A 13,265-nucleotide genomic window follows, 5' to 3' on the forward strand; every position below is an offset into this window, starting at 1 on the left:
TAGACCAGGCTGGTCTCGAACTCACAGAGATCCGCCTGCCTCTGCCTCCCGAGTGCTGGGATTAAAGGAGTGCGCCACCACCGCCAAAGTTGAGTTTCTTATGCTTCCACCTTTTTATGCATAAGAAGCAGCCTGACCAATTATGAGGAAGTGATGTCAGCAAGCATGGATGCAGGAAACTGCAAGGCCGGGAGCATTCCGATTGTGCCGCCTGTCCCAAGACGTTGTATCTACGGCAAGCGGCACATCGATCTCAGCTGCATGATTTCTCCTAACAAACGGATTAAAATGAAGTTCCCCAATCAGTACTCTGAGAATACCATCGCTAGTCAGACTTCACGGCGCAACTGTATTTGCCGATACTCAGCTCCGTCTCCACCAAGTACTTTTGTGACGCCCAGTTCTGCGGTTGGCACAGTCTCCACCTCCTTCCTTCCCTTCCGGCCGCCTCCCCGTTTGTGAATACCTGAGCCGGTGTAGGAGATGTCGGAGGGGAGTTTCTCACTCTCTGGAGGATGTCATAAGCTTTCTGGAGTTCACTGTGTGCTTGAAAAGCAGGTATTTCTGGGACCAACTTCTCTGCTGTCTGATCTGTGACCTGTTGGGAAGAAAAGACTTTGTCAGGCTGGAGAGATGCTCAGTAGGCAATGGCACTTACCGCTAAGACTGAGGACCCCTGTTTGATCCCTGGAACCCACATGGTGGATGGACAGACTGATTCCTCCAAGTTGTTCTCTGACCTCCATGTGAGTAATATAGAATGTGAACATCCCCACTTCCATACACAAAACTAAATAAATGTAAAAAATTAAAAGATAATATTTTGTGCTAGGCAGTGGTGGTGCACACCTTTAATTCCAACACTCGGGAGGCAGAGGCAGGAAGAGGTCTACAGAGCGAGTTCTAGGACAGGCTCCAAAGTTATACAGAGAAAGCCTGTCTTGAAAACAACAACAACAACAAAAAAGATAATATTTTGTTAAAATTACTTAATACAGATTTATCATGCATTTGGAGTTTAGTATACGAAGTTAATGGCCAAACAAAGCTGACCTTCTAAATGTCATGAACCTCAGGCTCCAAAAGGGCTGTTACTTTCAGAAGCAAGTGGGGTGGAATTGATTTTCACTTCCTTCATACATGAGAGAAGATGAATAAGAATTTTATAGAATGAATATAATGGCAGATGAGGTTGCTGGTGAGATCACAGGAAAGAGTTCATAGAGAGCTTTTCTAGCAAGAACAAGGTCCCGAGTTCAAGCTTCCACACCGGGGAAGAATTCATGTTCCAAAGGGGGAAACCTTCAGAATACTGTTTTAGCAGGAGGTGAGGTACCGAATGTTTCCCTGGACAAACGGAGCAAACGGAGCAAGGCCCTAGCTACAAAGCTGTGCTTGAAGTCCAAATGCTACCCATTTCCATGTAAACCCAACTGCTTGTTTCGGTTCTGAAGTACACTCTGCTTATCACACACATTGCCAAGAGACCCTTACCAAGGCCCCACTGCGCTCTGTAGATGCTGGGTTAAGTAGGGAGGATCGGAACTCAAACAGGGCAGGAGCCTGGAGGCAGGAGCTGATGCAGAGGATGTGGAGGGGAGCTGCTTCCTGGCTTGCTCCCATGGCTTGCTCTGCCTGTTTTCCTATAGAACCCAGGACAACCAGCCCACAGGCGGCCCCACCCACAATGGGCTAGGCCCTCCCTCGTCAGTCACTAACTCAGAAAATGCCTTACAGCGGATCTTATGGAGGCATTTTCTCAATTGAGGTTCTCTCCTTTCAGATAACTCTAGCTTGTGTCAAGTTGACACAAGATCAGCCAACACACCATCCTCGTGGGGCACATTAATAGGCCACACCTGACTTTGTGGGAGAGGCCGCTTTTAGAACTGTATCATGGCTTTGACAACTGAAGTACAAACAGGAACTGATGAAGGTATGTATGGGCGAGTTGTAGCTGCCACCCCAGGACCCAGTGAGGTCGGGCTTCCTGGATGCTATCCTAGCTACCGGCAGCTGTGGGGACACATACCTCGTTTGGTATTTTAGAACCCAGATGGGCACACCTTAACATTTACGTAGGCCAGGCTGAACTTAATCCTGCAATCCTCCAGTCTCAGCCTCCTGAGCACTGGAATTACAGGTATCTGTTTCCTCACTTGGCTGTATTTAATTTTCTCCACTGATGAACACTTAGTTTTAACACATATCTGGACTTGGGCAACCTTGCTAAATTCTCTTAACAGTTCTGGTAATTTCTCTGTAAACACTTCTGGATATTCAGTCTACATTTCTGGCTTCTCTTTGTTTAAGGGAAGGAACCAAACCCCGTTTTTGGTTTAAGCTCTCGCAGGCTGGTCCTTCCCCAGTGGGAGACAGTGCTGGGAGAAGAGGGAGCATGTGGCTGCCAACAGCATGTGAAACAGGTCAGAGCAAGAGGGACGTTTTAGGGGTAAAGTGTCAGGCTGCATGTAAACTGGGTCGGACATGGGGAATGGGATCCTTGTCAGTCATCTTGTCTCAGTGGCTTTACCTTTTCTCTAGCACCTCTGATACAGCGGGTGGCTAGCAGAAGTTCTTCACACGGTTGTGTGTGCGTGCGCGCGCACGTGCGCGCGCGCACACACACACACACACACACACACTGTGGATATGTGAGTCCTACAGAGGAATGAGCCCTCAGGTGCTGCAATGGGCAATGGACACTTAACCCGCTGGTTAGACTTGTTTCATTTTTGCTTTTAGTATACAGTTCTCCTGGGAGGTAACAGGGTGGCCATTAAAACGCGATTAAAAATCATGACTCTGGAGATGACATAAGAGAAGGGCACATGGGCTCTTTTCATGCTAGGCCAATGTTTTGCCACTGAGCTACATCCCCAGGCCTGCAAGTGCCTTCCAGGATCATGAAGCTACCCAGTTGCCTTCTGTTTTCCAGACTTACCCGATAGGCTGTACTCGGAAATGACGTTTGAGGGTGAGTGGAGAGAACTTCTGAGTGAGAATCTTCCTTTGGGCTTGAAGTGATGTCTGCCAAAGATCTTCCAGCAGGAATAGTGGATTCAGGCCTGGTAACCTCTGTCACGACAGGCCATGGTGACCTGTTTGATATGGGTGTGGCAGGTGTTACCTGTGGTGTGCTGCTGGGTGCAGGTGTGGCTGTTGTCACCTGTGGTGGGCTGCTGGGTGCAGGTGTGGCTGTTGTCACCTGTGGTGGGCTGCTGGGTGCAGGTGTGGCTGTTGTCACCTGTGGTGGGCTGCTGGGTGCAGGTGTGGCTGTTGTCACCTGTGGTGGGCTGCTGGGTGCAGGTGTGGCTGTTGTCACCTGTGGTGGGCTGCTGGGTGCAGGTGTGGCTGATGTCACCTGTGAGCTTCTGTTTGAAGCCATGCTTATCATCCATGGTATGGCTTTTGGAATTTCCAAGGAAAAGCACAGTGTCTTAGACTAGAAGATAAAAACATGTCAAGGAAGAGGCTGAATCATGTTATACCAAGTACAACATCATTGGGGTGGTATTCTGTCTGCACACTAAGCCTCCTATATCCTATAGGACACTGCTGTCGAACATGGCCCACACTGTACATTAAGGACAACGGGTTTACTGCCCATCGTTCAATAAGTTATTAAACACTTACTACATGCTAGGACATGTCCTAGAGGACTCAGGGCACAGAACAAAATGAGCCTAGTGTCTGGCCTCTTAGGGCCTCCATGGAGTGGAAACTGAGAGACAAATTGCATCAGGTACTGAACACGTGCATGAAGGAGACCTCTAGGAACGCAGATGGGGGGTGGTGAACACTGTGCTTCAGACCGGAAGTCAGAGGTGAGCGTGAGGGCAGGGAAGAGACATGGGCTCTGCCAACATGTCTGAGGACATCAGAGGGAGCCAAAGCCTGCTCCCTCAAAGCCTGCATTTGAGGAGGAAGCAGGAGGCTAGTAAAGAAAGGGGGTGGGGGATGGGGTGGATTGAGCAGTGGGGGATGAGGGCCGTGTCCGGTGCCAGCAATCAGGATCCCTCTGAGTACTGTGCGGAGGTCAGACGAGGAAGGAAGGGGCAAAGAAACTGGAGAACTGAGGGGCCCAACGTAGCAATTCAGACTTCGGTGACCCCCTCCTGGCAGCATTTCAAGAGATGTCAGGTTGGGAAACGCCAAGATGGGAATTTTATTTCACCTTCATCTTTTTACATTGCTATAAACTCTTTTCCAGTTAGCATGGTGTCAAAGAAACAAAGCAATTTAGATGGGCCCTTAAAGGTCACCAGGCAGACCATGACGAGGAGGAGGCCGGGAATCCTTCCCTTCCCTCTGACTCCTCTCCCTCTTTGACTTGCAGATCTTTATTGTACCGCATGAGTTTCTAGAAGCTGCCCCAAGTTCTCTGAATGAATCAGAGGGCAAAGAAACAGCATCAACGAGGGGGGTCATCATATCTTCACGAAAGCACAAAGACCAGTTGCTAGAACTTTCTTCAGATTACCCAATAGCTTCTTCCCTGTGCTTTCCTTTCTAGAATTGTGCCCGGCCCACTCTCAGCAGGCCCCACTGACGGGAAAGATTAACACCTCACGGGTGTCTGTGAACTACATACACCACGTACCCACTCAGAAGAAACACGCTGCTGGTGACATGGGGTTGACGAGTAGGTTTCTTCTAGAGAAATAAGAAGGCAAAACTGTATCTGATTAACTTGAAATCAGTCGGAAAATGGTCATTTTTAAAGTTTTATCCAGCTGCCATTATTGCTTGCTTCTCTGCACATCTCATCAGAGGCTGGGGTTGAACCTAGGGCCTCCTGTATGCTGGGCAAGGACGCCATAACTGAACTAAGTCCCCAGACCACTCGTTACTGCTTTCTGCTCCCACATTCTCCATCAAGACAGCCGTCACCTGAAGCATCAAGTGACTCGGAGCTTGGGGGTGTTGGTAGTCTAGACCATCTGCAGAGCCAGTGAGGGGGTGCAGCGGGAAGACCGGGATCAGAGCAGCTCAGACTCCTAATTTTGTAAGAACCTTTGTGGTTTTTTTTCTTTTCTTTTTTCTTTTTTTTTAAGATTTATTTATTTATTATGTATAGAGTATTCTGCCTGCATGTATGCCTACAGGCCAGAAGAGGGCACCAGATCTCATTACAGATGGTTGTGAGCCACCATATGGTTCCTGGGAATTGAACTCAGGACCTCTGGAAGAACAGTCAATGCTTTGAACTTCTCTCCAGCCCATCTTTTTTTTTTTTTTTTTTTTTTCGAGACAAGGTTTCTCTGTAGCTTTGAAGCCTATCCTGGAACTAGCTCTTGTAGACCAGGCTGGCCTCAAACTCACAGAGATCCTCCTGCCTCTGCCTCCCAAGTGCTGGGATTAAAGGCGTGTGCCACCACAGCCCAGCCCTTTGTGTGTTATTTCAATCAAATTCTCTTAGGCAGTGTCTCAGTGTTTCTATTGCTGTGATCAAACACTATATGCAAAAGGCAAGTAGGGGAGGAAAGGGTTTGTTTGGCTTACACTTCAACATTGCTGTTCATCACTGAAGGAAGCCAGGACAGGAACTCAGACAAAGAAGGATCTGGAGGCAGGAGCAGATGCAGAGGCCTTGGAGGGGAGCTGCTTACTGGCTTGCTTCCCATGGCTTGCTCAGCCCACCTTCCCATGGCACCACCCACCATGGGCTAGGCCCTCTCCCATTGATCACTAATTGAGAAAATGCCTTATAGTTGGATCTCATGGAGGCATTTCCTCATCTAAGGCTCCTTCCTCTGACGACTGTCGCTTTTGTCAAGCTGACACACAAAACCAGCCAGCCCAGGCAGCCAATTAGTGGTCAGGAGTAGTTTATGGCTCCAGAGGGAATTGTAGGGCCCACGTGAGTCTTGTTACCTCTCTCACTATGACAGAATGGCGGACACAAACTTAAGAGAGAGGACATTTCTTTGGACTCAGCGCTGCAATGCTAGCGTGGCGGATCTGATCCAGTAGTTCACGCCATGAAGAAACCAGATGGGAGAAGGTCAGAACTTCCCAGCTTTCTCCAGAGGAGAAACCCCACACCCGTGGGACAGTGTCACCCCACAATCTAGGTAGATCTTGTCTGCTATCTTCTCGCTGTCTGGGAACACAGTGACAGACACACTCAGAGCTGTCCACCACCGCTAGGCGATTCTAACCCAGTCAGGCTGAGAGTGAGATTTGCCCGTTGCAGACAATTTGTGAACTAGAAAGATACTGTCTTCAGTGTTTTCTCCTAACTTATTACTGAGTAAATGCAAGCTCTCTTCCCTTGCTTTCCTGGATTAGCATCTCGGCAGTAAAATGGGGATAAAAGTCAGGGAGTGTTAAGGCATAGAAGGAGGGAAAGCGGTCCCCTGCCTGCAGTCTGACTGAAGCCTCTCATGGGATTAGTTCAGAATTTGTTTTTTAAAGGGTTATTAAGGGAGCCTCATGGCTCAGTGGTTAAGAGCACTGGCTGCTCTTCCAGAGGACTTGGGTTTGATTTCCAGCAGCCCCATGGCAGCTCACAACTGTCTACTACTCTGGTCTCAAGGGCTCCAACACCTTCCATGGGCACCAGACTTGCACATTGTGCATAGACATACAAGCAGGCAAAACTCTCATATGCAAAAAAAGAAAAAGAAAGAAAAAAAAGGATCTCATCAGAGAGCTTTCTTTACGCAGTGGATGGTGGGTAATGAGGACGCTCCCAGCAGGTTAAGCTGCAGAGAACAAGTGCCCGCGGTGTGCTCAGTCACAAGTGGAGCATCCATATCACCGCCCAGCAAGGATCAGGTCTGGTCTTGAAAAAGGGTGCAGAAAGATTGTAAGAACCAGGGAACAGGGATGACCAAACGACACAGCGTCTTCTGGATGTGACAGGACAGCTGCACTCGTGAGCTGTGGCTGCCAGCACAAGACCTGCCCAAGACCAAGCCAATCAACCTTCTAGAATGGAGGGGGAGAGAGTCTGAAGCCCTTCCCTTTAACTCAGCAATGATGGCTAGTGGATGACCTGGGGGGCAAGGAGAAGTCATCCCCCAGGGCCAGTTTTCTTTAAAAGTGTGCCGAGTGTGGCCCTTAGTAAGTGAGCCAAGCTCCAGTGTATGTCCCCCCAGGTGTATGTGGGCAGCAGAAACTGGACTTGGCGGCTAATAGAAAGCAAAACAAGAGGAATGAAGTTGAGGGTGCACAGGGAGGCGGGAGTTGATCTAGGAGGAGCTGGAGGGAGAGAATGAATATGACCAAAAATACACTGTATGAAATTCTCAGCAATAAAATATTGGTTTAAAAGTTGTGAAGGCCGGGTGGTGGTGGCACATGCCTTTAATCCCAGCACTTGGGAGGCAGAGGCAGGTGGATCTCTGAGTTCAAGGCCAGCCTGGTCTACAGAGTGAGTTCCAGGACAGCCAGGGGTACACAGAGAAACTCCGTCTCAAAAAACTTAAAAAAAAATTCTTTGTTTGACAGAGAGTCTATCCACTTGTGTTTGTGAGGTCATCCCCCACCTCAAGAACAATCACTAGAACCACTGTACCAGCCTCATCTTTACCCTGACCAGTGCTCAGTCTAATTGTTCAACATGGACACAGACTGAAATATTTTCAAGCAAATGCATCTTCCCCAATTAGAATTTTGAGAGAGAGAGAGAGAGAGAGAGAGAGAGAGAGAGAGAGAGAGGAGTTTGCTTTATTCTAGTAAAAATTATTTTGTAATAGAATTTTTGTGAGAAAAAAATACTTTGCTTTTTCATTGTAGAACGAGTAAAGAGACATTCAAAGGCATGCTGAGCGCTGAGAAAACAAAACAGCCGGGTGTGGAGAGGCTTGCTTGCCATCCCAGTTCCTGAGAAGCTGAGGGCTGGGGAGATGGCTCAGGAGTCAAATGCTGGCTAGGAAAGCATGGGAATCTGGGTTCAGAGTTGAGAACCCATGAAGAACTGGGCCTGGCAGTGCACACTTGTGCAGGCCTGTTACCCCAGTGCTAGGAGGTGGGAGCAGGGGGATCCTCAGAACTAACTGGCCAGGGTGTCTGACCCAAAGATCGGAGTGAGACATAGGCATTCATCACCAAAACTATGACGTAGAGCACTAGAAGGAGACTTCTAGTACACACACACACACACACACACACACACACATACACACACATACACACATACACACATACACACACATACACACACATACACACACATACACACACATACACACACATACACACACACATACACACACACACACACACTGAAAGGCAAGGGTGGGGCATGGCTCTGTTGTATAGTGCTATGCACAGAGCCCTGGGCTTGATCGCCTGCACCACAGAGAAAGAAAAGGCGTACAGACTGTAGTATTGAAATCAGATATGCAGATTCAAGCGGGTGCCTCCTTGGCTCCAGATATGATAATTCATTCAGGTTTCCCTCAGCTCCCGGGCACCTAAAGATGACTGGATCACACACTTAGAGAAGGAACACATTACCTGAGTTCTCTTTCTGGGCTCCTCTTTTTGTCTTGGGTTTCCATGGGCTCTTCTCATTGCTCCCAGGGACTTCAGCATGAAAAAACAACACGGATTATTAATCATTTCCATTAGATAGCAATGTGGGGATTCTGAAGTAGCCCCTTCACTCTGACCATCGCCACATCTGGATGTACACTACCAGATGCCTAAAACTGGGTCTAGTTGGCCAAGAAGTGAGCAACAGAGGATTAAACTCTTTGTATGAAAGACCTGCCAAGGAAAACATCTTCCTTTTTGGTTTTGTAACTTGGGTCAGTAGAGCTCAGGGTCCAGAAATTACTGGAGTGGCGGCAACATGTACTTCACCTGAGCCACACTCTCAGACCAACAGGGACATCCTGGAATGCCTCATTTTCTACATACAGACACATAATACATTACATACATGTTCCTCACACATGCAAACTGAACACTGGCTACATTTCAAGCTAAAAGTGGGACCACAATCCTCCTCAGCTTGCATCTGCACTCTCTGGCATCCAATATCTGGTGAGGGCTGTATCCTTCACAGCGGGGGACAGCAGCGGCCTCACATGGTGAAAGGAGCTGAGACAACTTATCACCAAATCCCAGTCACAGGGGAGGGGAACTGGTGGCTGAGGGACCTCTAAAAGGTTCCACTTGTTAGACTTTCCATTAGCCGAAGCTGGATTCAGAGCGATACACTCAACACAACAATACTTACAGAAAACATCAGTGGCCCAGCGACGGGACAGTAAGCAAAGTACATTCAAAGAGGTCTAGCTGCCCTTTCTGCCCTGTTTCCCTCCTACCCATCAGCCTCTCGAGCCATTTTCTCTGTTCTGTTCGTGTGTGTGTGTGTGTGTGGTTATGTGTGTGTGGTGTGTGTATGTGTGTGTGTACACACACTCATGCTCTCTTTTAAAAATAGGCCCACCCTCCCCATTGTTCTTCATTTTGCTTCACTCCTCGCTAGAGAGCCCGTATTGCAGATAATTCCACTGCAGTTTCTGGAGATGTGCATGTCTAAGCACAGAAGTTTAGGCATCAAGCTGGGCATGGTGTCCCATGCCTGCCATCCCAGCACTTGGGAAGTAGAAGCAGGAGGGTCAGAAGTTCAAGGTCACCCCTGGACACATTGTGAGGGGGCAGCACAGGGTGGGGAGAACTGTATTTGTAGAGTCCAAAGTCAAGAATTCTTGAGAATGCCTAAAGACTCAACTGTCATTCACAACTGATGTCCACATCATCAAAAATTGCATTTTTAACCTGGCGGTGGGCTTGCTGAACAACCCTCCATAATGGCCACGGGTGAGTGACAACGGTAATAGAATTAGTGAACGGTAGGGAGGCAGCTCATGAGGAGGAAACAGTGGCTGCTGACGTGCGAGGGGGTCAGCGAGCTGCCATGGCAACGGAGAAAGGCACAGCACAAAGAAGACCAAGGGGCTTGATGTTAAGAGCTTATTACATTGAGGCAATGACTGCTCTGGGAGCAGAGGCAGAAGGATCCTTTTAAGTTTGAGACCAGCCTTTTCTACAGAGCTAGCTTCAGGACAGCCACAGCTACAGAGTGAGAGATGCTGAAACAAAACAAAACAAAAGAAACAAACAAACAAAAAAGCAAAAAAAAAAAAGGCAGAATAAAATTTTATCCAGACTGTCTGAGATCAGGCAAGGACTTCAAGGACCTACTGGGCCATGACTAAATGCTTTATGATAACAGATGCCAATGCCAGAAGTATCACTTAATTAAAAAACGATATCCATGCTGGAGAATAACCTTAATGGCTAAGTGTGCACTCTGTTCTTGCAGAGAAGCTGAGTTTGATTCCCAGCATCCATGTCAGGAAGCTCGTATCTGCCTATAACTCCAGCCCCAGGGAGAATCTGATACCTCTGCCTCCTGGACTCTCCAGGAACCTGAATTCATGTGCAAATAGATATAAATGGCGCGCGCGCGCGCGCGCGCACACACACACACACACACACACACGCGCGCGCGCGCGCGCGCGCGCGCGCGCGCGCGTGCATACTGACTGATCATTTTGAGCTTCCAGCTCCAGGGAATCACACTTCTAAGAGATGATGGCTTCTTTTGCCTTCTCATTTTCATTCGCCACATTCTCGTTGCTTTCCCATTTTGCCTCTACGACCCAGAGCTGACCAGATTAGGGGTGTACATTCAGAATGTGAAGGTTACTAACTCAATTTCTCTCGCACTTCAGCCAAGTCACCCATGAGAGGACTTCAACTGGCAACTGGCATAGTGGGATGTATGAAGACATCACTCACCCCAAAGGACAGTGGTTTTCTTTTTGTGATAACTAGTATTATGAAAATAAAAATTGAAGGCTGGAGGGATGACTCAAAGGGTAAAAGCACCTGTCTCCAAGGCTGATGACCCGAGTTTAAACCCCAGAACCCACATGGTGGGAGGGGAGAACTGACTCCCACAAGTTGCCCTCTGACCTATGTATGTGCACTGTGGCACACGTGCCAACCCCCCATTCCCACAGGCACACAAAAACAAGTTTAAAAAGATAATTACAACAGAAATTCCTGTATGGACCCTGTGGGCCATTACAGACTATTTAAAATAAATCCTCTCATGTGCATTCCTTATGCAAATGAGTTTCGAGACTGAAGTTGATGCAAAGTCATCACTCACCGATCTGGCAAATGAAATAATGCGTCTCCGAGCACTGGTCCAGTTTTGAACTGATGCCATTAGGGTTTACGGTCACGGCGTTGCACTTTCCGGCCTCCAAGCCAGCGGCATCTCCTAGAGGGACACTGGACTCTAAGGAAGGAGAGTCTCCTTTCTCCACCCCATAGAGTCAGGCATGGCAGTCCATGTCTGTAAGCCCAGTATTCTAGGTGAGATGGGAGGTGGAGAAAGGAGACTCCCCGGAAACCTGTGGGTCGGGTGGCCTGGGGGACGCTGTCACAAAGAGAAAAAAAAACCTTGCCTCAAACAAGGTAGAAGGCAAGGACCAAAACCTGAGTCCCCGGCCTCCTCATACACATACTGTGGCACATGCACACATGTACATGGTATACACACATGTACCAACATGAGGGCCCAATTTGTCTGGTGTCCAACACATGGAAGTTTACTTTATGGTCTATATTCTGCCAATTATATTTTAAATAAATGCTGATTGGCCAGTGACCAGGCAGGAAGTATAGGCAGGACAACCAGACAGGAAGTAGAGGCAGGTCAAATGAGAACAGGAGGATTCTAGGATGAAGACCCAGTCCGCAGTCCTGTCCTAGCCATAGAAGAAGCAAAATGTGACTGCCTCACCAAATAAGGTACTGAGCCACGTGGTTAAAACAGATAAGAATAATGGGCTAATATAAGTTGTAAGAGTTTAATAAGAAGCCTAAGATACTAGGCCAAATCAGTTTATGATTAATGTAGACCTCTGTGTGATTTCTTTGGGACGTAACGGCTGCAGAAACTGGGCAGGACAGAAAACTCAGACAACAGTTTATGACTCCTCCCTACACACTATAGATTACTCTTTAATAGTAGAGGGTTTTAATCATAGAACTTAAAATTAATTACCCAGACATTAATGGAGAAATGATGATATAATAATTTCTTGGAATTTTTTTCTCTAAAACTGCAATACTATGCTACCTAATTTTGTAAGAAAGACAATAGATGGGTAATTTCTTTCTAGCTTCTGTTTTAGGAAATTTGGAGGCAAGGATAACAAAGAAAATCATGGTAAAATCAATGGCTCTTTGGGATATGAACCATTTGTATATCTGGAAAGCCAAAATTCAGGAGGCTGAGGCGGGGGATTGAGAGTTTGAGGCCAATCTGGGCTAAATATCAAGTTTTAGGTCATTCTGTGCTATAAAACAAAACGATCTCACATACAAACCAAAACAAATTGAACAAACCCCCAAATGCCTCAAATTAAACAAAGCAAAACTACATCATACATGAAGATGGGGACACAAGCTTCATTCATTTGACAAAAAGCCCTTCGCTGCTCTTCAGAGACAAATGAAGGCAGAGCCATAAAAGTGGACAGCCGCAGTGAGAGATAATGCTCGGGACCACGACTTTTTTTCTGAATATAAAAGCTGAAAGATTCAAGCAACTTTCTTCCCCCCCTAGAACAAGGCACAAGATGTTTCTTTCCTCGGCACTTGTACCAGAGCCCTACCTGAGTGGGTTGCCTCTTGACGCTTTCCTAGGGGCTGTGGGCTTGTTCCCACCCACCATGTTGTCTCTTTTTCATAGATGCTTTGTATGTGAGTCTGAAGCCCTCTGTTCCAAGTGCGAGTCAGGTGTTCTTCCTGGTCCCGGCAGTAATTATTTGCTTCTTCGAAGTTGCAGTTAAGCATGTAAAGCCGATAGCAGCTCTTTTCCCCATGTGGCTGAGAGTTGCTCTGTTCGTGTCCCAAAGAGACACCTACTATAATGTACAGCCAGAGCCAGGACCTTCTCGGGAAGAGCATCTCCCTGCACTGTGAGCAAGACAGTGTGTGGAGGCTCAGCAGGTGCCTGGCCCTATAAATACGACTCAGAGAGTTTGTCATTATCATTGGTATTGTTCTTTGGTGGGACGGGAACAACCTGTTAAGGAGGAAAAGGTTTTGCTTTGTTTAGAGAGCCCAGATGGAGTTCTTACCTGCTGCAAATAAATAGAAACAGGGCTTTCCATCTGTGTCTACATAACCAGATGTGTCTTCAGCAAATAAAGCTCCATTATGAAGCTAAGTCTTTCTGGAAGCAGGGAGAGGCTGGTGTATAGCTAAGCCAGTGTTCC

At 47.6% G+C, this 13,265-nt stretch overlaps 1 protein-coding gene across 1 annotated transcript in view; it reads right to left on the reverse strand.

The window, feature by feature from the left end:
• Pkd1l3 (polycystin 1 like 3, transient receptor potential channel interacting) overlaps positions 1 to 12,954 on the reverse strand; it is a 51,125-nt gene extending 38,171 nt beyond the window's left edge. Inside the window, exons 1-5 of the mRNA XM_050143465.1 lie at positions 12,660 to 12,954; positions 11,144 to 11,275; positions 4,604 to 4,656; positions 2,945 to 3,445; positions 467 to 598 (exon numbers count right to left, since the gene is read on the reverse strand). Coding sequence (XP_049999422.1) covers positions 467 to 598; positions 2,945 to 3,445; positions 4,604 to 4,656; positions 11,144 to 11,275; positions 12,660 to 12,954 — 1,113 coding nt within the window. The remainder of the gene's footprint in view (positions 1 to 466; positions 599 to 2,944; positions 3,446 to 4,603; positions 4,657 to 11,143; positions 11,276 to 12,659) is intronic.
• Between the last annotated feature and the right edge of the window lie 311 nt (positions 12,955 to 13,265).

This window comes from Alexandromys fortis, unplaced genomic scaffold, assembly GCF_014885135.2.
Source record: "Alexandromys fortis isolate MF-2015 unplaced genomic scaffold, M_Fortis_MF-2015_v1.1 scaffold_1, whole genome shotgun sequence".
Taxonomy (NCBI): Eukaryota; Metazoa; Chordata; class Mammalia; order Rodentia; family Cricetidae; genus Alexandromys; species Alexandromys fortis.